Source organism: Platichthys flesus, chromosome 3 (genome assembly GCF_949316205.1).
Source record: "Platichthys flesus chromosome 3, fPlaFle2.1, whole genome shotgun sequence".
In the NCBI taxonomy this organism is placed as follows: domain Eukaryota; kingdom Metazoa; phylum Chordata; class Actinopteri; order Pleuronectiformes; family Pleuronectidae; genus Platichthys; species Platichthys flesus.
In genome coordinates, this window is record NC_084947.1 from 28,650,437 (window position 1) to 28,677,865 (window position 27,429).

The 27,429-nt window shown below is 42.2% G+C and overlaps 1 protein-coding gene across 11 annotated transcripts in view; it reads right to left on the reverse strand.

Moving 5' to 3' along the window:
• Nucleotides 1-27,429, reverse strand: part of ptar1 (protein prenyltransferase alpha subunit repeat containing 1) — a 54,911-nt gene that overhangs the window by 11,088 nt on the left and 16,394 nt on the right. For 9 of the 11 annotated variants that reach the window (XR_009920428.1, XR_009920426.1, XR_009920427.1 and 6 more), the window contains 2 exons: nucleotides 18,524-18,767; nucleotides 4,063-4,421 (listed from right to left, as the gene is read on the reverse strand). Coding sequence is in view for 6 of the 11 variants with exons in the window: in XM_062385025.1 (XP_062241009.1) it covers nucleotides 4,063-4,421; nucleotides 18,524-18,767 (603 nt within the window). In the remaining 5 variants the exon portion in view is untranslated. Of the gene's footprint in view, nucleotides 1-4,062; nucleotides 4,422-4,914; nucleotides 5,396-18,523; nucleotides 18,768-27,429 lie in introns of those variants that run through there. The other 2 variants (XR_009920429.1, XM_062385026.1) reach the window with 2 other exon arrangements.

A 27,429-nucleotide genomic window follows, 5' to 3' on the forward strand; every position in this document is an offset into this window, starting at 1 on the left:
GGACGCTGAAGCGATGCCGAAGCGACCCTTCAGCACAGCGTCAATCCTTAAATAACAGCTGGCTCCCATCCACTCCCATGTTAAAACTTTGTGCGGGTCACACCGGAGGCTGAAACGCCGCCCTGCGCCAAGGCTGCCTCGCGCCGTGCAGCGATCGTTTAGGTGTCGAGTCTATTTTTTGTGCTTGACTCGAGTGTATCGCACCAGGAAACACACTGAAAAACGATCTTAAACTATATTGATGACGTATTTCATATGATATAAATGAAACAGTGGAGAAGTTCTTCAACATGGATGACATTAAATTAATAATTGAAGTGGAGAAGTGCAGTGAATTGTATGATCCTCGGAACATGTTGTATAAAGACAACACCAAGAAAGACAAATGTTGGGACGCTGTTGCTTAATGTTGGAGCAACAAGTAAGTATATGCTTTTAATCTACTGGATCAACGGGTGATATTATTAGCGCTGCCCGGCGGTTCAGCGTCGCTTCAGTGTCCGGTGTGAACAACCAAGCGCCGGGGCGATAGGGATTAGCGCAGTGCTTTGTCGTCGCCTCCACGTTCTGTGTTCCTCTTTCAAAATGAATGCGCTGTCGATGTCTTCTAAAACAGACTCAATGGCAGCATCTACCAGCGGCAGGCATGTTTGTTGAAAACTCAAGGGCACTTTGATGACTTTGAGTTATCGTTACCGTTGATCATCTGTCCATCATCGTATAAAAAAACAATCTGACAAACTGATTGGTCCGGATGATTTCGAACCGGGCATAATTTCTCCCCAACGGAGCGACTCCAGAATGAACTTCCCGACCTCAAATGTTGTGGGCGGGGCTAAGTTCTTCTGGCATCCAGGCTAGCACAGCCAGGAAATACGGGTTAAATTAAGTGGAATGATCCAGATTCATTATCTGACATCACCGATGAATAATTAAACGTAATCAAAATGATCGTCAGTTTGTTTGAAAAGGAACAGAGACGAGCAGACACACACACACACATTGTGCATTGTGCGATTAGAAAAGTGCAGCGGAGCAGAATCACTTGTTAAACAGTGCTGAGGGCATTACTAAATCACTATTGACAAGTGGGGGGAACTTTCTAAGTAAAAATGGAGTTCAGATTAATCTGAATTGTTGTATTAATTGATGTTAAAGCAGCAACGTGCAATAACATAGAAAATTGAGGAGAAGATGTATTGAGATGTATCGAGTATATATTCATGAACAGGCGAATTGTGATCAAATCATGGACAGATGAATCAAAAATTCGAATGGTACTATATGTACCACTAGTGTCGCCTTCCCATGTTACTGATTAAGAGTAAATGAAGATGGAACACAACATAACTGACAAATTGAATGTCATCATAAAAATGGTAATCCATATCACAAATTTCATTCAAATAGAATGAAGCAGAGCAAAGTTAGAGGTTTGAGTTTAGATATGTTAACGCATAATCTCCAAATGGCAGTTTTGGCATAATCTGCCATTTGAGATCTCTCATAATAAACTTTGGCTGTCAAACGATAAAACTTTTAAATCAGATTAATCAAAGGGTAGTTGTGGATAAATAACAATTAATCCCCATTTGTAAATTTAGCCCCAAATTTTCTCTTTCTCAAATTGTTGTGGGAGCGGAGAGATAAACAACAGAAGGCGGATATATACATTTAAAACGGCCAAATGATTAAGTTATTAAAAATAAATTAAAATATATTACGCCATAATTAAAGTCTTCCTTTGCCTCCCCCCTAACGCCGGGTTCACACCCGACGCGTAAGCGACGCCAAAGCATGGCGTATGCGCTAATCCCTAGCGCGCCGGCGCTTGGCTGTTTACACCGGACACTGAAGCGCCGGGCAGCACTAATAATATCACCCGTTGACTCAGTAGCATAAAAGCATATACTTAATTGTTGCTCCAACATTAAGCAACACCGTCCCAACATTTGTCTTTTTTGGTGTTGTCTTTATACAACATGTTCCGAGGATCATACAACTCACTGTACTTCTCCACTTCAATTATTAATTTAATGTCATCCATGTTGAAGAACTTCTCCACTGTTTGTTCCGTTAAATGTCGGGTGTCGAGGGTAAATTACGTATTCTCCACTCAAGCCTATGTGGAGAATACGTAGCCCCCCCCCCTTCTCTCTCTTTTTATCTTTATGACTCCTTGTGTGGCTGTAGAGGATGGGCAGAGGGGGACATTTAATAATGTGATGGGTAAAAGTGGTAAAATTAAAACTGGACAACAGAAGGTGAATACAAAGTATGGGATGCATATTTGATAATTTATATCATATAAAATATTTCATCAATATCGTTTAAAATCATTTTCCAGTGGGTTTCCTGTCGCGATACGCTCGCGTCAAGCGAAATAAATAGACTCGACGCCGAAACGTTCGCTGCACAGCACTAGGCAGCCTTGGCGCTTCAGCGTCCAGTGTGACCAGCAAAACGGTTTAACATGGGAGTGGATGGGAGCCAGCTGTTTTATAAGGCTTGGCGCTGCGCATACGCCACGCTTTGGCGTCGTTTCTGCGTCCGATGTGAACCCGGCGTATTGCCCTGTTTGGTTTATTGTGCGGCGTATGGTACTTTTTGAAACCCTTGGAGGTCTTCTGTATGCTTATAATAGCCCTTCTGATGGACAGACAGACAGCTCCTTTGTCTTCACCATTGTGACAAAGACTATGGAATAACAGGTGGCTTTTTAAAGCACAGAAGTCATCTTTCATGGCTAATTCATGTTATATGGCACCATTATACCTTAAAGAGCTGATAGTACCATATCAATCCACTAGAGCACTGCGCGAGTATGACCCAGAGCTTTCAGCTATCAATTTCCTCTCCTGTGGAATCATCTCCCACTTTCAGTTCGGGAGGCAGACACCATCTGTACGTTCAAGAGTAGAATTAAAACCCTCCTTTTATGATAGAGCTTATAGTTAGAGCCGGTCCAGGCTTGTCTTGGACCTGCTCTTAGTTATGCAGCTATGGGTCTAGAATGTCCAGGGACATATGACACATGGAGCTTCCCTTCCCAGCTTCTCCTTCATTTCCTCCCTCCTAATCACATCAAATAAATTAATATCTCATCAATACATGTTACTGACTTGACTTCTTCACAGGGTTCCTTATGCCTTATCGTCCGCAGGTCCAGTGTAGTGGATGCGGCCACATCATGGATTATGATAGTGACAGAGATTGTGCTCGTAATGGCGGATCCTGTATCTAGTAGGCTGATCGTGATAATAATGGCTGATCCTGTATCGTGTTGGCATCTAACAGTGAAGGTGGAGCAGGGCCGAGGTGGCAGCTGAAGGTAGATATTGCGGTGGCCGCAATAGATAATGTTTGTGGATTATGGTGGCATCCAATCGTGATGGTGGATCAAGATCGTGGTGGCTATTGACCATGGAATATGATTACAACAAGACTGCTTGATATACAATATTTCTACTCAGATATTTTATCATTATTGACAATAATCCATCAATTCATTGACCTTCAGTTATGCTAAAAAGTATTTATTCTAAACAATGCTGCAAATACCCTTTTTTTTCCGATGTTCTCCATTACACGTAGCACTTATTGCACTTCTGTTCGTCATTTGTGAGAGGAATACCTCACATGTGGCTCTATCTGAGGTTTCTACATTCTTTTTACCCTGTTAAAGCATTTTTTCTGTTGTTTTCCTTACTCTTGTTGAGGCTTAAGGACAGAGGATGTCACACCTTGTTAAAGCCCTATAAGACATGAAATTGTGATTTGTGAATATGGGCTACACAAATAAAATGTGATTGTTTGTATTGATTTCAGACAAACATCTTAAATCTTTACTAAAAGCCTGTACCACTGTATAAAATTAGTTACATACCACAACAAAGAAAAAAACATACAAAAAAACTTTTTCATGATCTGAACATAACCTAAATTGCTCAGCAAAACTATGCTTCAGTTCACATATTTATGTAAAATTTGCAAACTAGTCTCATAATAGGTCACTACAAAATGTAAACTATAATTGTGTTATGTTCACCTCTGTAGCCTCACCTGTGACTCCAGAGTGTCTCGTGTCCAGGGAAGGCATGTATCAAGTCTGAGCACAGCTCCATTTCCTGGTGGAAGAGCTGAAAGACTGTAGTGAAGCTGAGCTGCCTCTCGCCCTCACCTGCTGCCGCAGCTTCCGACAGCTCCCTGTTAGCTTGGTTATGGTTTTGATGGTGGAGACTGATGCTGGGGACTGTGGTGGACTGGTGCTGCAATGAACAGGTAGTGTTGGTGGAAGGTGGTGTCTGGTAGAGCTCAGTTATCAGCTCCTTGAGCAGGAATTGGCGGTAGTGGAACCCACTGTGGTCAGACACATGCATGGACACCCAAAGACGCATAGAGGACAGCTCATCAAGGAAAACCTGTCCAGAAACATGCCAGTAAGCACAGGTGTCCTTAAAAATGTACTACTAATTAATTAACGAAATACAACATATTTAGAAGATTGGTTTGTTGTTATTTTTACCATGAGTGTTCGTTGATCAAAATATGCAAAATATAATAGGTTGGTTAGGTTGTAGGACAGCAATATGACTTTGATATCTGCAATAGTGTAACTCAACAGCACACCAAAGGAATTGGGATGAGAGCATTGGATTGATTAATTAACAGGATTGTATATAAAGAAACGCCTAATGCCCACTTTAGGCTTGAGCAATTATTTTTAAATTGAGTACAGATGATGTGATTTATATAATAAAAGCACCAATTTTTTAATAAAAAAAAAAAACATACCTAAAGGAATGATTATCTAATCAAATCACTGAAGGTCTTGCAAGCCGATGATGCTAGGTATCAAACCAGTTTAACACTTTCATAAAAAATGTGACGAGGATTGTCAATATTCACGAAGTTTAATAAATTGGTGAAACTATATAATCAATACACAGATGGCAAATTACAATCTGGTTTACAGAGCTAATAAATACTAAACAACACGCCTCAGCTCGTATCTCAAAAGACAAAGCGATACACAATAGTTTAGCTTAGCAATACAGCCGATGTAAAACTGAATCTCACATAAACAAGATAACCCCCTGGTTATAAGGACACAATCTGTCTGACAACAACATTTACAGATGATTTGTAAATCCGCAAGAAGAATAAACACAACTTATACATAGAGCTGAGAACTGTAAATAACACAAATAATAATAACCATGAACTACTTCTGGGCGGACTTACACCTCGAAACCTGACACTGATAGCAAAACACGTTACCTGGATATGGTTATGTACCTGTTGTAGCAGATTTGAGGAAAATTAAAAGGACAGAATGGCCCTTTAGGCCTCAACAGGAAAAGGAGGTGCCAGGAAGATAATAAAGGTGACACACCTGTGTGAGAAAAAGAGGGGGAAACTCAAACAAAGGAGTATGGAGTGTAAACAGGTGAAGGAGCGTGACGGAAGGAAGGAAAAAAAAAACAGCTCAACAAGTAAAGAAAGATGACTAAGAACTGAAGGGAGTGATCGCACCAACGTCCTGGAACCTGAGGAACAAGTTAATCCCTGGAGCAGGAAGTGGATTTTAAACCCCTGGACCCTGCTCGAATTAGAACGCGATTCCCTCAGTCCTGGATAGACGAAGCCAGATAAGTACACTCTTTACCCTCTCCTGGCGTCACCAAGCTCGCTTGCCTCTGGAAAATACCCTTTCTCTTCCCTCTACCTGGGGATAAAGGCCCTCCTAAGCAAAAGAACAAACATTTCCCTAACTGCACCTTTTCTTTGGACCCTAACTCCCCTCTCCAACAAAACCCCACACACACACCAACAAACATTTGAACTTGAACTCTTAATAAACGTTTCTTCCACAAGTTTACACGAAGGGACGTTTAATTGTTCTTATTTGGAAAAGAATTTGATTTCATGGTATACTGAAGATTTTGGTTGAAAATTGTTATTTTTCTGTTGAGTTATATATCGTACGTATTTGTTATTGATGTTAACCTGAGTAAATGAGATAATTGAAGATATACTGATTAACCGTATTTTTGTATTTAATTTATTTTCCTTTGATGTTTTGCGTAGCAATGTACCTGAGCTATCCGGGTTATCTCTCATACCGGGATATATTGTAAATGTTGACAGGCGAAGAATCCCTGTCTGGAGCCCAACTTTTATATGTTCTCCATTTAGAAAACCTACGCTACAGAAATGGAGCCCAACGTGGGGCCCGAGCCTAAATTATATTAAATTAAATCAACATCAAGAGAATCAAAGCTGCAATTAAGTTTATTTTATTTATGTTTATTCTATTGGCTCTTTTTGCAGGTTTTGTGGTCAAAACGCTTTGCATATGCTTTGAAATATTCTGGTGTTTTGTTTTTGATGGCTATTGTTGTTAAATGTATTGATTTATGGAAATGACTACTAACCCTACATTGTGTGAAATATAACATTCCCACTCATTACATTATGGCTAACCCACAGCCTTTCTCACGGTCCCCGTCAGTTTCTCTGGAAATAGAAGCTCCTGATGTTAATACCCCTACCAGCCTTTACAATGCAAACAATGCATTTAGTGCACATTTTCAGACTTACTTCCCCACTCCATATCATCCCCAAGTACAGACCCCTAATATCTCCAGCCGACCCATATCCTCTGCTCACCTGGATAATATACATTCCGACAATCAGTCCCTTGCTTGGGAAGCTGAAGTTTTGCATTCTTCACCTGAAGGAAGTATGTTGAATCTAACAGCTTCCTCTCCATCGCAATGTGAACTTCCCAGAGTAATATCTACTCCTGCTCGGGACCTCACTCAACTAGCAATAAAGACCCAAGAGGGTTGGGACAAAATGCATGAAGAAATGGAAGGACAAAGTCTAGCCATCAAAGAGCTGACGGTGTGCCTTGAAAGACAAAAAAATGAATCAAATGAACAAGTTAAAGATCTGGTAGCTCAAATAAATGCAAATCATCACCAGATTTTTGAAAAAACTTCATCCAACAAAGAAGTTCTGGAAACTGAAATGGATAAGATAGTGAAGGGGGTCAAAATGCTGCTGGAAGAGGAACTGAGAAACTCTGGAACCTCCATTTTGTCAGGGATCCATTTTATGATAGAACAGCTGCAAATGGAGATTCAACAAGATCTAAAAAGTTTTCACACCATTACTGAAGACAGAATCTGCCAGTTATCAGAAAAGATTCAAGCAAGTAACAGTGAGAAAATGATCTTGACGACAAACCTTGGGAAAGTGGAGGTGGAAAGTAAAGAACGGTTACAAACTCTTGAACAGAAAACATCCTCTCTGGAAGAAAAGCTTGAATCTCTAATGGTAGAAGCCAAAGCTAAACCATCTCCTGCAAGCTCTAGTGCTTTTCCTTTGGATAAACAATTCTCAGCTGCAGGCACACCCACAGCTATAATAAAAAGTGATCATATCAGGTTGACATTTCCTACTTATGGATCAGCTAATGATCACCCTGATCCCCTCACTTATTTGTCAAAATGCCATGACTTTCTTGCCCTGCATCCCCTATCTAATGCTGAGATTCTGGCCACATTCAGAACTGTACTCCATGGGACTGCTCGTGACTGGTGGGAAATTGCCCGATCAACAGTAACCACCTGGAGCCAGTTTGAAACTGTTTTTCTAGCAGCTTTCCTATCCGAAGATTATGAGGACGAGCTAGCTGAACGTGTCAGAACCAGAAGACAACAAGAGAAAGAAAGTATAAGAGACTTTGCTTTCTCCTATCGAGCTCTCTGTAAAAGATGGAACCCCACTCTCACTGAGGCTAGCATTGTTAAAATGATTCTAAAAAACATTAAGCCTCTTCTTGCTAGTCAGCTCAGGGGCCGAGTTGAAACTGTTGAAGATTTAGTACGCCTTGGTCACCAGTTAGAAAGAGATTATGAACAACAGCTTGACTACAATCAGAGAATGGGTGTTAGACAAACTTACCCTTCTCCCCAAAATAACCCTGCAGTGCAACCTGAAAATCAAGCCAGACACCTAGTTTTGTGCTGGAGATGTCAAGGAAACCACCCTCCTGGTTCCTGCCCACATTACCACTCACCCGGCGTTTCTACAAATTATCACCAGCAGCAGGTGCATAAGCACCCTCCCCGACCACAAAAAACAAAATATCTGCCTGGCAATGGCTCTGTGTCACTTGTGAAATCCAAAAACCCTGTCCACCGAGTACACAAAAAGTCACCTGTTTCAAATTCAGAGACAACATTTGAACCTCTTGATACCGTATCCTGTCCCCATCAACTCCTTGTGCCAATTACCATTGATACTTGGCGTGGAAAAGCCGTAGTTGACACTGGAGCTAGTTATACTCTCATTCATGAGTACCTTTGGGTGGAATTAAAAGGGTCAAAGGTTGATCTCCAGCCATGGACAGAGGGTCCCTTGTATCTGGCCAATGGCGAAGCAGCCACTCCTATTGGATGGGGAAACCTCTCTGTGGAACTTCAAGGACAAGTGTCCACACTGCCTACAGTTGTACTTGGGTCAGAAGCTCTAGCCTATGGTATGGTTCTTGGTCTTGATTTCATTTGTAAGGTCGGTATGATCATCAATGTGGCTGACACAGTATACAGTTTCAAGTCGAACCCCCCTGTTACTTATCCCTTTCAGCCAGGCAGTGCCGTTCCCCCAGCGAATAGAGCTCATGAAAATCCATCAACGTCAAAAACAAATCCAGTGTGGAATCTTTCATTGATAAGTTCTGTTCCACCTCCCCTTCTAGCTCTGGAACCGGTGCGAATGGAAGTCAAAGATTACATTACCCTTGCTGTGTCAAATGCTCACTTGCAAGATGGAGAAAAGAAACAGCTACGTCAGCTCCTTGAGTCTAACTCAAAGGTCTGCACCAATCACCCTGGAAAAACTGATATTCTTCAGCACACCATCTATACTACCAACTGTGTACCCATCAAACAACGACCTTACCGTATGAATCCTGTTAAGCAAGCGATTGTGAAAGAACAATTAAGAGATATGATTACTGCAGGAGTTGTGGAACATTCCTTTTCTGCATGGGCTTCCCCTGTAGTCCTACCACTGAAAAAAGATGGAGGACATAGATTTTGTGTAGATTTTCGGAAAGTCAATGCTGTCACTGAAACAGACGCCTATCCTCTCCCAAACATAAATGAGATACTTGAGTCCCTTTCTGGAGCCTCCCTTTTTTCAACCATTGATTTAAATAGTGGTTACTGGCAAGTACCCATGGATCCTGGCAGTAAAGCAAAAACTGCCTTTGTAACTCCTTCTGGATTATATCATTTCAACGTAATGCCTTTTGGTCTAAAGAATGCCCCAGCCACCTTTCAACGACTAATGGAGAAAGTCTTGGAGGGCCTGCGGGGAGAAATCTGTTTAGTATATCTAGACGACATAATTGTTTATTCTTCATCTGTCACTCAGCATTTTGACCGGCTGCGGACGGTAATAGATCGTCTTCACAAAGCTAATCTGACCATAAATCTTAAGAAGTCTAGATTTTGTTGTCTCTGGTCAAGGAGTCAGTGCTGATCCCGACAAAGTTGAGGCAATTAGGTCCTATCCAGCACCGACTAACCTCAAAGAGATTCAGAGTTTCTTGGGGCTTGCCGGATGGTATCATAAATTCGTACCGGATTTCTCGAAAAATGCTGAGCCCTTAAATGATCTAAAGAAAAAAGGAAGATCTTTCTTTTGGAGTCAGGCATGCCAGAATTCATTTGACAAACTAAAAGCCAGTTTGATTTCACCACCTATCTTAGGACACCCAAATCTCAAGTAATTCAGGTCTTGGAGCGGTGTTGACACAGAAAGCAGACAATGGAAGCGAAGTTGTTCTTGCTTATGCCAGCCGAACGTTAAACCGAGCTGAGATAAATTACTCCGTTACAGAAAAAGAATGTCTTGCAATAATTTGGGCTCTAGAGAGATTGCAACACTATCTGGAACAAAATCTCTTTACCGTCATTACAGACCATTCTGCCTTGAAGTGGGTCCTCTCATCAACCAAAACCACCAGTCGTTTGATCAGATGGGCACTCAGACTGCAACGGTTCGATTTTATTGTGGAATACAGGAAGGGCAAACTAAATGGGGCTCCTGATTGCCTCTGGAAAATACCCTTTCTCTTCCCTCTACCTGGGGATAAAGGCCCTCCTAAGCAAAAGAACAAACATTTCCCTAACTGCACCTTTTCTTTGGACCCTAACTCCCCTCTCCAACAAAACCCCACACACACACCAACAAACATTTGAACTTGAACTCTTAATGAACGTTTCTTCCACAAGTTTACACGAAGGGACGTTTAATTGTTCTTATTTGGAAAAGAATTTGATTTCATGGTATACTGAAGATTTTGGTTGAAAATTGTTATTTTTCTGTTGAGTTATATATCGTACGTATTTGTTTTTGATGTAAACCTGAGTAAATGAGATAACTGAAGATATACTGATTAACCGTATTTTTGTATTTAATTTATTTTCCTTTGATGTTTTGCGTAGCTAGGTACCTGAGCTATCCGGGTTATCTCTCATACCGGGATATATTGTAAATGTTGACAGGCGAAGAATCCCTGTCTGGAGCCCAACTTTTATATGTTCTCCATTTAGAAAACCTACGCTACACTGTATTACCACAATGTGGTGTTTTCCTGCCTGGAAAAGTATTTGTTATAATAGCCATGGGCCATTCGTTTCTCTGAGCCTGATTGTCTTTTAAGAGAACAACGTCCCCTGCTTGAAGGTTTGACCTTACCGACTGCCACTTGTGATGAAACTGCAGGGTCTTGAGATATTCACGTCTCCACCTACTCCAAAAAGGTGTCTGCCAGGTTTTGAACTTGCTTCCACCTCCACCTAATCCAGTCCATTTCCATGTCTTTGGGGAGTGGCTTGTCAGCAGTAATGGCCACCTGCTCCTTTCTGAATCTTGTTAGTACACCTAGCAGGCTATTATTGTGGTCAGGGCCTGTGAGAAGGACCCCGTTGAGTGAAACTTCTTCATATGTTGCACTGGAATCGAAAACCACACAGATCTTATCTTGTTTCTAAGGATGATATACGCCAAACAGGGGTAGATGCCAGCATCTCGTCCTTGTTTCAGAGGTGGAGCAACTTCTGTGTGTCCTTTGCTGAGCATGCTTTCCATGAACTCTATGAAATAAGCCTTCATCTCCGGCCGCTTCTCGAGTGTGCGCCGCAGTGACATGAGGCGTTGTTTGCATGCTTTTTATTATTAGGCTCTCTGTCTTGGTGACCTGAAGTGTAGTGGTCCCACCCAGCTGTTCGAGCTGTCTTGATGGAACTCAGCTTCCCCGATCTGGAGAAACATCATGTCCTCCACTGATGGCGAAATTCTTTGGTCATCAACGGTTCGAGTGAAGATCGTTTGCCCTAGTGTGTCATCACGATGTTCCGTTGAGCAGTACGTAGGGGTCAGTGCAGCATGTTGTGAATGCTTAGGTGCTTGACTGAAGGTCTCTTTTACCTTGATTTGGCAGTTGCATGGCTGCAGATGGCTGGCCCGACCATTATCTAAGATGGACGTCTTGTAGCTGCTCACCTCTGATGGTCTGTGGGCTCCTGCAAGGCACATGTCACCGTCGACAACCCATCCCAGGTCCAGCCTTTGACCAAACGGAGCGTTTCCTGGACCACTTATCTGTTCATGGGCCTTGTGAGAATGTCTCTGCCCAGTAGGAGGAGTATGCCGGCGACCGGATCGAGTGGTGGTATCATGTCGGCGATGTGCTTCAGGTGAGTATGGTGGAGAGCTGTGGTCGGGGTAGGTATCTCAGAGCGGTTATTAGGAATTTGGTTGCACTCTAGAAGTGTGGGTAGAGGAAAACTAAGTCTCTCATCTGCTGACTCCACGGTGAACCCACAGGCTCTCCTACCAGTTGTCTCTTTTTGTCCAGCACATGTTTTCAATGTGTACGGGTAAGAGGACCCTGAGATTTTGAAAATGTCAAAGAACTTGGAGTGTGCCAAGGAGCGGTTGCTTTGCTCATCCAGCATTGCATACATTTTTTGGCCTCTCCTCTGTGTCCGGCTGGATCCACGGTTACCAGGCATATCTTGGAGCATGCTCTCGAGCGTACTCCTTCACCACACACTTGGGTGCACCTTGATGTGACCTCCTGGAAATCCGCTTTGTCTTCCTCCCCGCAATGATTTGATGAGGGAGGGGACGTCTTAGATTTCCAGACAGGTGGTCATGTGGAGCGCTGTCACATTACCGGTGCTCCCGCATTCCAAACATTTGACTTCGGCTGAGCAGTTTCTGGCGAGATGATCAGTAGATGAGCAGCAGCGGAAGCATACATAGATTCCTTTAAAAGCTGTAAGCCTCTGCAGTTCCTTAAAGGATGTGGTTTGTTATGCAGGGGACAATGTTTGTTCGGTTCTGCTAGTTTCTTATCGCTGAACTCAGATCTTTCTGAAGGTGAAACTTGTGTCTTGTGCACAGATACAGGCATTTTCACAGGTCTGTCCCATTTATTCTTTCTCTCCATAGATACTGGCGTGAAGAGATTAAAGCTGGGATAATTGCGAGTTTTTGCTTCTGCACGAACAAAGTCTACCAATACAGAGAAAGGTGGTAGATTGACAAGATGATCACGTTTGTGCTTTGAAACAAAAGACATCCACTTTTCTTGAATGTTGTGTGGGAGTTTTTCAATAATTGGATTTACTCCCCTGGAGATGTCCAAGTACGACAGGCCTGGGAGGGAGCCATCTCTCTTTGCGGCTTCCAGCTCTAACAGTAGGTCTGCTAGTTCTCTGAGTCTCTGTGGTTTTCTTGTGGTAAACTTGGGGAAGATTTCCAGCTCGTCGAAGAGGGCTTGTTCGATAGCCTCTGGCGAGCCGTATATTTCTTCAAGTCTCTCCCATGCCATTAACAGTCCAGCACTTGGGTGTCTGATGTTGACAGCTTTGAGTGTTCTCACCTGTTCTGCTGACTTTTTACCCAGATACTTGGATAGCAGGTCGAGTTCTTCTCCAGCAGATAGGTCTAAACCAGCAATAGCAGTCAGCAAGGATGCTTTCCACGCCCAATAGTTCATTGGTTGGTCATCAAATGTGGTGAGGCCTGAGGTTACTAGGTTGCTGCGTGCAAGATATTTAGCCAGATCGATAGTTGTTTGGGGCTGATTATAACTGGATCTGTAAGATGTTCTCTGCTCAGGAAGTGGGGAACGATCATAAATGTTCTGTTGTGGTGTTGATCCACAATCCTGAGGAGCCTGTGATGTGTGATGAGGCATGGTGTAGGCAGGAGCAGCAGGTTGTGTTTCGGAAAAACATTTGCGTGGAGAATGCAGTGTTGGCTTATCATCATCATCATCATCTTCATTGTTTATTTGTGCTTCACTTTGAAGAGGGGCAACAATGTCATTTATTTTCAAAGGTAATTCACCTGTGCTTGTGTCAGCTTGCCATTCCACATAATCAGCAGTGTGCTGGGATTTAATTTCCTGTGACACTGGACCAGAGCCTCTGCTGGGCACTTCAACATCAAGTTCTAATAAACCAGCTTGTAACGTGTTGGCTTCAGCTATGACAGCATCTCTTTCTTTTTCCTCCTTTAATGCATCCAGAGTAGCTTGAATACGTGCATGCTTGACTTTCAGCTTGATTTCCCTCTTGGAGTGTGCTGCTCTAGCTTGTGTACTGTCAGCTTTTGCTCTGGCCATGGCCACCGCTAAACTAGCCTTTGAGCTGGATGATGCCTGTGACGCGCTCGAGTAAACAGAGCTCGCCGCTGCACTCACTTTAGTTGAGTTGTCCATGTCGGTCAAAGTCTGTTGATATATCGATATCAGATGAGGCGGTAAGCTGGTGTGTAGGCTGGCGTGAATGCTGTCAACGTCCCTGTTAGCTCCTGGCATAGCTCCTGAAGTTCGATGTCGTCGTCTCCGTCCCGGCTGTTATGCCGTCTTTTTACTGTGTCGATCTTGCTAGCGCGGGCGCTAACTATCCGACCAGCTTAAACAATCAAAAAAATCCACGGTAGGTATTTTCGGGAACCTTATTGAAATTTGTAAAAAGACGATGCGTTAACCCGCAGAAGGATGACACAACTTACGAGTGGAGCTGCTGTCTATAAACAACATGTGACGCAGATAATTTAACTTCGGATTACATCCGGGTGAATCACAACTTGAACCCTGGCAATATTGTATGCCTGAACTTCCCCAAGGGGGCGCTGTTGCAAAGCTAAATATTTAACAGTTTTTGGGGACAGAATAATCAGTTTGGATGTGTCTGAGGGTAGCTGAAATCTGATATAGATCTTAATTTAGCCATTGCTTGAGGTTTTTGGGTGAAGAAAGGACATTATAGGTTGCTCCAAGCAGGATGTTGCCCACTCCCATTTTTCACAAGTTTTTCTAGCTTCCAATCTTCATTTTCTCTTGCCCTCCCACAGTGTTAATTTCGTTGACGAAGACTATGACGAAATATATTCGTTAACGACCCTTTTTCCATGACGAAGACGAGACGAAGGCTGTGTGTGCCCCAGATAGCGCTCCGGTCCGTAGCTCCGCCCCCCGCCCTAGCTCAGAGAGACACAGTGAAAGCAGAGCTCGTTCTCTATGAGCAGCCTCTCAGTGACTGACTGCTTCTTAACTATGGAAACAGTGAAAACACAGAGTTTCTCTGGTCTCAGCTGCTCAGAGATCAGCGCTGCAGCTTCTTGATCAGAGCAGAAGCTGCAGTTGGTTTGTACCGATGTTCAGTTTCTGTGTCCGGCTCCAGTCTGACCTGTTCTCCCTATTTGTTTTCACATTTAAAACTAAATATATAATTTTAAGCTATTAGGCTGCAGCTATATGTTTTTATAGAAAAGGAGTTTAATGTGGCTATTAAATGTGACTAAAACTAGACTAAAATGGAATTAGTTTTCGTCGACTAAAACTAGACTAAAATGGAATTAGTTTTCGTCGACTAAAACTACACTAAAACTAAGAAGGATAAAAATGACTAATGTGACTAAAACTAATATGCATTTTCGTCAAAAGACTAAGACTAAATCAAAAATAGCTGCCAAAATTAACACTGCCCTCCCATTTCATTGCCCACAACCCGTTTTTCCTGAGTAACAACACTAGGACATTGTGCTGCCTCCTCCGTATGCCAGTCCACCTTTCGCTGTTCTGATGGGGTTCTCTTGTTCCAAAAAGGTCAGCTCTGGCTTAGACCCAAGCTGTGTCTTGCTGGACTTGGCTTGTAATCTTCGAGACCTCATACTTCTTTGTTTGGTTTATTGGCGGGTGGCAACTAGCATCTAGGTGCATTACTGCCATATACTGCATAAATTTCTTCTTTATTCGGTTTATTGGATGGTGGCAACCAACATCAAGGTGCATTACCGCTATCTACTGTGTGTTTTAATATCCTACTTCCTCTTCTTCCCGATTCAGTACTGTGTCTCTTAAAATAAAATAGATTAAGATTAAGATAAGATTAAGATTATACCAAACACATGCATAGACATGCACAACACACATGCAATGGTAGGTACATTTAACCTCTGCATTTAACCCATCTGCGAGCAGGACACACAAAGCAGTGAGCGACCATGTACGGTGCTCAGGGAGCAGATGTTGGGGGAGGAAGGAGCCTTGCTCAGGGGTACTAGACAGGGTAGGGAGACTCTTGGATTATTGGACAGATCAATCCAGGTTTGTCTTTTGTTGTCTCTCCGTGGAGTAGAACCGGAGACGAACCAGAGACCTTCTCTGCCAATAGTCCAAGTTTCTGCCACTAGACCACCGCCTCTCCCTTATTACCCTTGATATATGACAGCTTCTCCTTCTTCTATGTTCAGTCTAGTGGCGGATAGCAAACCACTCTGTTTGAGTGTATATGAGTTATCTAGGCTGTATTAAATTGTTTTGTCCAATCTCCCCCAGATAATGAACCATTCACCCTATTCCAATGGTAAAAACTATTTTGAAGCTCTGTTCTTACACTCTTTTTGCCTCGGAATTTCCATCTTTAGCTTTTCTCGTTCTCTATCATAGCATGACATGCTCCACTAACTCCTCTATTTGGCAATAATCAAATATTTATTAACATTAAATGCAGTGTATTATTTATTCAAGTATGTCCTATCCTCAACTTAGTCACAATTTTCACTTGTTTGGTACTTCATTTTGCTGTCCTCCCAGTGCTCACTTCCTGCTATACTGCATGAAGGTGTCTCCCTGTGTGAGCTACATTCCAGCCATGATGCCATTCTTTAATGTTTCCTTTGATTATAAGGGCCCGAGCACCTCCGGTGGGAGGCCCTATTGTATTTCGAAATTTGTATTTGCCTTCAGGGGCTTTTTCAGGGCATGCTCAAATTGTTACCAAAGTTTGCAGGGAATTCAAGACCCCAAATCCATTTAAGGAAAAGTCCTTCAGTTAGTTTTTACCGATCATCACAAAAATCTTAGCCCAGGTGTATCATGACCAGACAAACAATAAAGGTCAGAGATGCAATCGGAACAAAGCAACAGACAGCCGGCCATTTTGACTTTATTGGCCATACTGGCCATTTTCCACATTTTGAATATGATGTACTTGTCCCAGGGCTTTCATCAGATCAAATTCATATGGAGATTCGTGTCATCACAAGATGGAGATAAAAACGGACTCAAAGATTGATTATTCATCACACGGTGTGACTGTGGCATTGCGTTGAATTTTGATTACCCACCATCAACACATGAGGTTCTGTAACTCTGACATATTTGGTCCAATCGAATCCAAACTAGAAATGTAAGACAAAAGTTCCGGCCTGATGACATTTACACAGAAATCATGACTTAAAATCACAGCGCCACCTGCTGACTACAGGAAGTGAAATGTTTTATACTTTGATGAACTGCTCCTGGCTGATTTACAATACACAGCTCAAGTGAGCTGAGACAAGTCAATGGACCATGCTCAGAATTGAGAAATTTCCTCAAACCGTGGAAAAATTGAGGTGCGGCGAAGGTTCATCCTTTGCCAAACGAGACAATGTTGTCATAACTCCACTGTGCATTGTCCTATCACTACCAAACTTCTGTCACATGATTAGAGTCCAAGCCTGAACAGCTCTATGTGTCAATATTTCCTCAGTGTCATATCGCCACCTATTGATTTGCCATGAAACAGGAATTACTTTGTAAATCCCCTCTGCATTATCCAACTGGCTCTGAACTACTGACCTGTGTGTGAATGGGTGATAAACTGTACTGGAAAGCTTTTTGAGCGGTCATCATGACTAGAAAAGCGCTATATAAATACAAAACACTTAAGATTTGACTTACAACGTTCCTTTTTTCATGTCATTCATGTTATGCTGCTATAGGCCTAGACTGCTGAGGAATCTGCCATCATGCACCGACCACTTTTCTGTTTTTTCCCCTCACACCTCTCTACTCAGCTAAAGGTTTCCTCTAGTTAGGAGGGAGTTGCACTTGCTTGTGAACAGTTGGGTTTATCTATGATTTTGTTAGGTTGTAACCTGACAAGTTAAGTGCCTTGAATGCTAGTTAAAATAATGAGACTTGTAGTTTGACAGTGAGGACATGCAAAAGACACTGAATTCCCTCAAGTGAATCTATATCTTTAATGGAGAACATGACTGGGGAAGACCAGCAGATTCTGATCATCTCTCAACAATTTTGCTTGTTGAGTGAGCCTCTCACAATCATCCAACATTGACTGGGTTTTAAGACTGTATGAAGAGATAGGTGCTTATACAAAGTTTTGTGTTTGAGAGTAAATAGCCATGAAACGTATCATGGGTTAAACCTAATACACTGGGATAAACTCAATAGTGACTGCTGTAAAGAGGGCTATGGATGTATTCATAGAGTGTGGGGTTACAGTACGTATATTTTCGAAATCATTTTTGATTAAAAATATTACTAACAACATGGATATTCAGGGGGCAGAATAATTTTCGTAACCAATCACAAAAAACATTTGTGCTTGTATGGTGGCTGAGTGCTCGTCCTCCAACCAGAAGGTCAGCAGTTCAATTCCCAGTCTTCCTCATCTGCATGCTGAAGTGTCCTTGGGCAAGATGCTGTACCCTGAATGGCCCATTATAAAAATATAAAATGGTGGTAATAGATGTACTGTATGAAAGTGTGTGTGAATTCAGAGTGGCAAACTGTACTGTAAAGCGCCTTTCCGTTAACATCAAAACTAGGAAAGTGCTATATTTGTTAAATGATTAACAAAATGCCACGTCAGAGGTGGACATGTTTGACATTGATTTATAAATTAATATACTCAAACTACAAGCTATTATATTTGTACGCATCCAAATGTTCCTGTTGGTGCATGGCATTGTTACAAAAAATATCTTAAAGGGAGTAATGGGTTCAATTCTAAGTTTGAAGTTTGTTAGGTGAGAGTTTGATGAGAAAACACAAATTTCTGTGTTGATGAGTATGAAACTACATTAAATTAATCCTTAAAAATATATAATTAAAGGCACCTATCTGTCCTACCTTGATATTCCCCTTGGCCATGTGCTGTAGGACCCAGATGCGGTGGGACCAGGCATTGTAGTTGCTGGAATAGTGGCAGGCAGCATCAGAGCACACTTTTATCTCTTGCTGGAGAGTCCTAGACAGATGGTCACTAACATGCTGGCTCCTCTCACTTTCAGCCTGTGCTGCTTCACCCTGTAGCTGCTTCCTGATGTGGCCCACAGCAGAGAACTGATGGAGGATCTGCTGCAGCACCCAGCGTCTGTAGGGAGATATCAACTGCTGAGTAACATGTTGTACAGTTAATTAATGGACAAATAAAAAGACTTTTCATTATGGTATCATTTCCATCATCGTATCAGGCCGTCATGAAGTATCAGGAGCGGGCGAGTGAGTCTGTGTGTGTGTGTGTGTGTCCTCCCAGATAGCGCACCGGTCCCGAGGCTCCGCCCCCCGCCCCCCTCACTCGCTCAGAGTCACAAGATCAGAGCTAGTACACGGAAAGCAGCCTCTCAGTGACTGACAGCTTCTTAACTGTGGAGACAGTGAAAACACAGAGTTTCTCTGGTCTCAGCTGTTGAGAGATCAGCGCCTCAGCTTCTTGATCATAGCAGAAGCTGGTTTCTACCGAGCTGCAGTTTCTGTGTTCATCTCCCGTCTGACCTGCTCTCCCTTTTTGTTTTCACATTTAAAATTAAATATATATTTTTGAGCTATTAGGCTCCAGCTATATGTTTTTATAGAAAAGGAGTTTAATGTGGCTATTAAATGTGACTAAAACTAGACTAAAATGGAATTCGTTTTCGTCGACTAAAACTAGACTGAAATGTAATTTCTTTTAGTCGACTAAAACTAGACTAAAATTAAGAAGGATAAATATGACTAAATGTGACTAAAAGTGCAAACAACACTTATTTGAATGCTCTCCAATGAGGGTTGCTTTACATACGTACATACATACATATGTACCTACATACAAACATATGTACCTACAAGGGTTGAAGAGCTAGATAGAGCTATTTCCCTGGTATGAAAACCCACCTCTTCAACTTTGTACGTAAACACTGTCTGTTCCCTGCAAGCTCCAAACTACTACTGGCTTTCCATAGAAATGTCTGTCCATATGGGGATTAGACCAGGAAACTTGGGCAATAACATGCTGGATACAGAAATTTTTCTCATTGCATTAGTAATGATAATAATAATACAATAATAATCTTTATTTATATAGTACTTTTCAAAACACATGTTTACAAAGGGAGCATAGCAGAGTCAGTGTGATGCGGAGTGAGTGTGATGCAGGGGGCTTGTTTGTGAGCCCCACTGCCATGGGGAAAAAACTGTTCAGGTGACGTGAGGTTTTAGTCCTGATGGCCCGGAACCTTTTTCCGGACAGGAGTCTCTGGAACAGGTGGTGAGTGGGATGGGAAGGATCATCAATGATCTTGCCTGCTTTTTACTGGTCATGGAGTGGAACAGATCTATGAGAGCCGGCAGGTCACAGCCGATGACCTTCTCAGCTGACCGGATGATCCGCTGCAGTCTGCCCTTGTCCTTGGCAGTGGAGGCAGCGAACCAGACGGTGATGGATGAGGTGAGGATGGACTCAATGATGACTTTCCGTGGCATGCTGAATTTCCTCAGTTGCCGCAGGAAGAACATCCTCTTCTGGGCCTTCTTGATGATGGAGGTGATGTTCTCCGCCCATCTCAGGTCCTGTGCAATGATCGTCCCCAGGAATCTGAAATACAAAACTGTTCTAACTTGGGAGTTGCATATGGTGAGAGGGACGGTTTGAGCTGGGCTCCTCCTGAAATCTGCTACCATCTCTACATTTTTTAAAGCGTTCGGCTCCAGGTGGTTCTGGCTGCACCAGGAAGCCAGGCTGTTTATTTCCTCTCTGTAGGCAGCCTCGTCCCCATTGGAAATTAATCCAATAAGGGTTGTGTCGTCAGCAAACTTCAGAAGTTTTACAGAGGGATGGCTGGAGGTGCAGTTGTTCGTGTAGAGGGAGAGGGAGAGGAGAGAGCACACAACCCTGTGGGGCTCCAGTGCTGATGGTCCGGGTGTCAGAGACAAGCTTCCCCAGCCTCACGTGCTGCTTCCTGTCGGTCAGGAAGTTAGTGATCCACCTGCAGGTGGGCTCAGGCACGCTCAGCTGTGTCAGCTTGTCCGAGAGAAGAGCTGGGGAGATGGTGTTGAATGCGGAGCTGAAGTCCACAAACAGGATCCTGGGGTAGTTGCCAGGGGAGTCGAGGTGCTGGAGGATGAAGTGGAGTCCCATGTTGACTGCGTCGTCTACGGACCTGTTGGCACGAGGCGCTCAAAGGTCTTCATCACTACGGAGGTCAGGATGACTGGTCTGTAGTCATTAAGGCCTGTGATCCTCTGCTTCTTGGGAACGGGGATGATGGTGGATGTTTTAAGGCATGCAGGTACAACACATTCAGCCAGTGAGGTGTTGAAGATATCCGTGAATACTGGAGACAGCTGATCCGCACAGTGCCTTAGTGTTGAGGGGGAGACAGCGTCTGGTCCAGCTGCCTTACTGGGGGTTCAGTCTCTTCAGGAGCTTATTTACATCTCTCTCCTGAATTGAGAGAGGTGTGATGGGGTGTGATGGGGGGGATGGATGTGTGATGGGGGGGATGGGGCAGTCTGGGGCCATTTTGTGGGGGGGGAGGCTATTGTTTTGGGGTTTGAGAGTGTCTATCGAATCTACAGTAGAAGTCATTCAGTTTGTGCTTGAGCTTTGCTGTGAACCAGGGGTTGTCGTTGTTATAACACACCCTGGTGCGTGTCGGAATACAACTGTCTTCATAGAAGATGATGTAGGACGTCACAGCATCTGTATATTCGTCCAGGCTGTTAGAAGCAGTTCTAAAAATGTCCCAGTCAGTGTTGTCAAGGCAGTCATGCAGCTCCTCCACAGCTTCTCTGTTGCTCCAGTTCTTGGATCTCAGCACAGCAGGTTTAGAAAGTTTAAGTTTCTGTCTGTAAGCCGGGATCAGGTGAATGAGAGCGTGGTCGGATAGACCCAGGGCAGCGCGGGAAACTGCATAAGCCTTGCTGATGGTGCTGTAACAGTGATTCAGGGTGTTATCCCCCCTGGTCGGGCATTTTATTAACTGTTTGTATTTTGGGAGCTCCTTAGATAAGTTCCCCTTATTAAAGTCCCCAAAGTCCTCTCTCCCTGAAGCGCACCAGAGCCCTGGAGCGCTTACCTCTCCGTCTCCGCTTCAGTCTCGCTGCGTGTCCGAGGAACACCGCACCTTTAATCAGTAAATCCACTAAATCCACGGAAGAGGCGAGAAAGTTGGGACATAAATCAGATGGTGTTCTTTCCCTGATGTTAAGAAGCTCGTCCATCGTGAAAGTAATCCGAGTTGGGTCGCAATTAACAGAATTAAATACCAAAAACAAACACAAAAGTGCGCACCAACACACCGTGGCAGCCGGTCGCAGCGCCATCTTTCTCAATATGAACTATCTTTCCTTCAACTTAGCTAACTATCTATATGATAATTTTGGTTATAGTTATTAATTTAATTGTTAATCAGAGTTCCAAATTTAGAGTTAGTAATTTTGTGAGATACCCGAGATGACCTTAATCATTTAAAGTTATTTAATAGTAATATTTTTTATATTAATATTTAATATTGTATTTTGATCAAATTTATTGAATTACGAAAGGCACACCATTTTATGTTATCATGTTAATTCACAATGCAAAGCACAACAAATATCAATGGGCTTGAAGACACTGTATGATTTGGTTTTAAAACGTTCCAAGAGAGTGATAGGGTAGAACTTGTTAAATTGGCTTGTTGGTGGTAGTAGAGGACATCATTGTGGGTGGCACTGGGGGTAAAAGAGGCTCTTATGAACTCGACTTTATCAGTAAAATATGATAAAAACAATCAGCATCGCTTTCAGCTGGGGAACATGGAGTAGTTGGGTTGAACAGCTGATCCACAGTTTTAAATAAAAAAATTGGATTATGTTGGAGAGTGGAAATAAGTTGTGAAAAGTAAATTGTTCTCGCATTCTTAATCATCGTTTTATATTGTCCCATTAATCTTTCATGTTATTGTAAAAGACATTAAGATTGGATTTTTTCCAACTTCCTACACTCCCTTTTACAATTTTGGATGTTTTCATCTATCCAAAGCTGTTATTTTTTTTTTCTTTGAGACACTATGCTCTATAAAAATATGAATACATGATGATCAGGATAAGACAATATTAATAATCAGTAGTTCACAGTCGTACATAACCAGAGTTTCCACAACTGTTTTTTAACACCAAGGGTAAAAACGATGTCCAGTGTATGCCCTTGAGTATGGGTTTGTCTGCACACATTGGAAGTTAAAAGAAGTGGTAATGTTTAACAAATCAACGGTGTGCACATTAAAAACAATTTAAATCCAAGTTTGCTGATGAAATAAAATTGATTAAGTATTAAATCTTATTTGATAATGATCTTACATTAAAGTATTTGTGCCAGGAGGTAAAATCATTGCACTTTTTCCCTAATTTCTAAGAGATTATAAAAAAGATTGTGTGATTTTTTTTGGCTTGACCAACCTTCAAGGTACAACTAGAGGGATATTAATATTATCTGACACAGCGCTGGGTGGTGATGCCTTTTTATGCCGCAGAGTGGAGCTAGCGGCAGCGGAGAGGGTCAGTGGCAGAGTTTGGGCACGTGAGGGAAAATGTCATCTCTGTTAAAAAACAAGGCACGCTCCCAGAAAAGATTAAAATTATCAATTAAAATCAGGTTGTTGGAGGGACATGCCGACTTTAGCAATGTTTTGAGGCTTAGAAGCCTGCTTAACGCCTTACAACTCAGTGGAGAGAGGGGATCGGTCCTGAGATAAAAACAGATTTGTTGCAGTCCTTATGTCAATTAAAAAGACAGTTAAAATCATACTTAATTATTTTAGACTCTTGATGGGCGGTGTCGTTTGTGCCGACGTGGATGATGACGATTCGGGCGTGAGGATGTCCTTACAGAGAAGAGAGGTGATCTGTAGCACTGTGTCTGACTATGGAATCATCGATGATAAGATATGCAGGAGGAGGAAGCAAAGAGGTCTGAACCGGATACGGCGTAACGGGAAGAGTGGAGAACTGTTTACAGCCAAGCGAGGAAGAGGGGGAATGATGTCGAGAGCGAGGTTATGGTCAGTGTTATTTGTATGTGCCTGTTGGTTTGTAGCGACTAACTTGGTCCCCGGTGACCCTGATTTTGTGAGGAAGCTGCATCGCCAGGGGTTAGGCTGGGAGTGGCACTGCTGGAGCAGGAGCTAGACCTGCAGCCAGCAGCTAAACCGTGAGGGCTAGAGAGCATCTACGTTGGCCCTGGAGTCGGGAGAAACCCTGTCTGAGGAGGCATTGGCTGACTTAATACCCCCACCTCAGGAGAAGATGTCATAGTGTTTGTTATATATTATAACAGATTGATCTACTAATTGATGAAGATATTTACTACCACCAGTTATTATTATAAATATAAATCAATTTAATTGATAATTTTTTCTGCCCTAGACTCAAGTCCATTATCCTGGTTTTGCACTGACCCACTTTCGGAGAGAAGAAACCTGGTAAGCCCCATCTGGTAAAGAAACAGTCCTTAATAGTGTTTTGCACACTATAAAGGACCTGTCACCTCTCCAAATGGAAACAACTCTGGCCCCTCCTGTACAAGACGTCAGTGTTGGTGGACCAGTCCAGTTTGTTGCTGAGGTGAACACAGTCACCATGTACATTCTGCTCCCACACTCATACAAATACACTTACTCCACATATATTCATTTGATTTAATATTCCCCACTTCTTCACCCTGTAAACTGCTGCTTCATTTGACTTTGACTTGACTATGTTATATGTATACATATATTCATATTCATATTATTTAATTTAATATTCCATTCACCCTGTAAACTACTGCTTCACTTGACTACGTTAAATGTTATGATGTGATGTTATGTTTAGCATGTTTTTTTTTTTTATATCCTCTGAACAGTCACCATGTACATTCTGCTCCCCGAATCATACAAATACACTTACTTCACATGTACTTATCTTATTTAATATTCCCCACTTCTTCACCCTGAAAACTGTTGCTTCATTTTAATTTATTTGACTGTTATATGTTATACATATATTCATATTATTTTATTTAATATTCCACACTCCTTCACCCGGTAAACTGCTGCTTCATTTAACTTTGCCTTTAATTTGACTGTTATATGTTATACATATATTCATATTTCTTAATTTAATATTCACTTGACTGTGTTATATGTTATATGTTACAATGTTATGTTATGTTATGTTAATTAGTATGTTATTTATATCATTTTGTAAAGTCGCCTACTGCGTAGATGTTTGCCTGCCATGTCATAAGAATTTCACTGCTCCGATGACGCTGTCTGTGCATGTGACAATAAACTTTGATTTGATCAGGTTTCTGACTGAACACTCAGTAATAACAGTTTAGTAACAGAACTTCCTCAGACCATGCATACACAAATGATGAAAGGCCTGACTGTCCTGAAAATGTTTAAGAAAAACCCTTTTAACAAAATGCATTCTGTATAAAAACTCCATTTATTTATTTTTTATAGACATATAGACAGCAATAAAAAAAAAAACAATATATATTTACTCACTATTTACTTCTTATTTACTCACTTTTTCTAATATTAATACAAAGTAATATTTATCTAGATATAAACATATCTAAATAAAAATATATAAAACATAAAAGATATAAAAAGTGAAGTAAAAAGTTAAAATGCAAAATGCAAAACAGTGAACAGTGTAAAATTGCAATATGCAATGTAGTGCAATATAATATAATATAATGTGTTAATTAACACATCCTTGAGGTGTGGGGGCAGGTGGGGGTCCCAGGCCCTGTTGATAAGGCCAACTGCAGACGTGAAGAAGCTTGTGTTGTGGCGGGGCGGTTTTGGTCCTGATGGTACTGTTAGCATGAGCAGTTGGGCCATTTATAAGGCCTTTATACAAATGATTTATAAATAACCCTAGCTGCATATTGTTAATAATAATAATGAATCTTATAATTCTTCTAACTTTTGGTATTAAACCATTATTCCCTTAGACTCATTCACATATATTTCAAGCAGCTGTCTGATAAAATTCTGGAGGTCGGACAGAGTGACTTTGTTGACATGGTTTTTTTCTCATTGTTTTGGATTCGAGGATCCTAATGTTAACACCAAGTGGACATTGTTTGAATATAGCAGGAACTTCATATTCTTTTCGCCAATGGCCTACATGGCATCAGCTGTGTCAAGGCCTTTCATGAAGAGAACATTTTGCTTAGCAACTATCAGAGTAGTAGTAGCGTCATGGAGAGCGGCTTCTTGTCACTTCCTGGATTCCTTGACAAGAGGCGGGGGTCACAGTCACACTGGCACACTGGCATTTAATTATCACGGGAAATAATTACACTGCACTAAACTGTAAGTGTAAATGTAAAGTGAAAATAACAAAACCAGTCATTATGACTTTTGAATAGGGCTGAACAATATGGGGAAATAATCTAATTGCGATTTCCCCCCCCAAATATTGCGAAACCAGAATAACAAATCGGTGTGCATTTAAGTAATTTAATCAAAGTCATTTTAAGTATAAACACAAGGCATGCACTTTTTAAAAAGTGTGTGCAAATTTACCATCTTGAGAATTTTTTTTTTTTAAATATAGGTGTCTTACTGCTCTCAAGTCAGTAACATTTCCAGTGTTGGGAAGGATACTTTCAAAACGTATTCTGTTACAGAATGCAGAATACATGCCAAAAAATGTAATCTGTAATGTATTCCGTTACATTAACTAATCTGAGTAACGAATTCTGAATACTTGGATTATTCCACATTGAATTACATTTTATAAGTTTAGGAATGCTGCGTTGTTATAGTCAGTGGATCAGCAGCAGTTTAAGCTCTGTGTCCGCGGATGCGGCGGGCCAGCTGGATGTGCTGGCAGCATGCGGATCAGCAGCTCCGAAGATCCCCGTTTATGTCCGGGTGGACGTGCAGCGGTATGAAGGCGCCAGGCCGCAGCAGGAACAGCTGAACACCTCCGTCTCGCAGATGTGCATGTAGGTGACCGGGGGGCTCTGTAGCCCCGCCGCCCCGGAGCTCGGCTTGCTTTTCCGAGGAGCGATTTTTCCCGTCCGCCGCCCGCACCGCGGTCACCAGCGAGATGAGCTCGCTCTGTGTGGCCGACACGTTGGCCGAAGACTCAGGTGAACGAAACACGTCGGGAGTTGAACGATTCGGTCATCTGCCGGGTACGAGTCTTTGGATCGTTTGCACCCCCCCCCCCCGTTGAAACGAACGAATGACTCAGAAAAAGATTCGTTCATTCTAGTGAACGAGATTCAAAGAACCGACACGGTAAAAAGATCCGAACTTCCCATCACTACCAGAAAGACCGCAGACCTCGAGGTCTAGGCTGCTCCGATCGATTCTCCGCATTCTCACAAGAGCTCTAAATCACAAGGTAGGCAGAAACCTGTTAAAGCAAATTCTGTATTAATTAGATAGTCATTGTTATAGGTGTGAGAGTGTGGTGGAGAGATCGGAGGTAAGATATAAATAAGTTCTGTGCTTTTTGAGATGCAAAGAAACGAAATGAGATAAAGACATGAAATGGGATAAAGAAATTAAATGAGATAAAGACATGAAATGAAATGAGATAAAGAAATGAGATGAAGGGGAAATGAGTTAGAGAAACCAAGAGAAGGATTTGAGGTTTTTCAGAGAATTGTTTGCAAATACAACAAACTGCAACCTGAATTAGTCAGGGGGTTTTGGAGGAAGCGGTTTTTGCCTGCACCGGCGAGTGAGGGACCAAACTGCCAAATACCCTGTTGTTGAATCGGG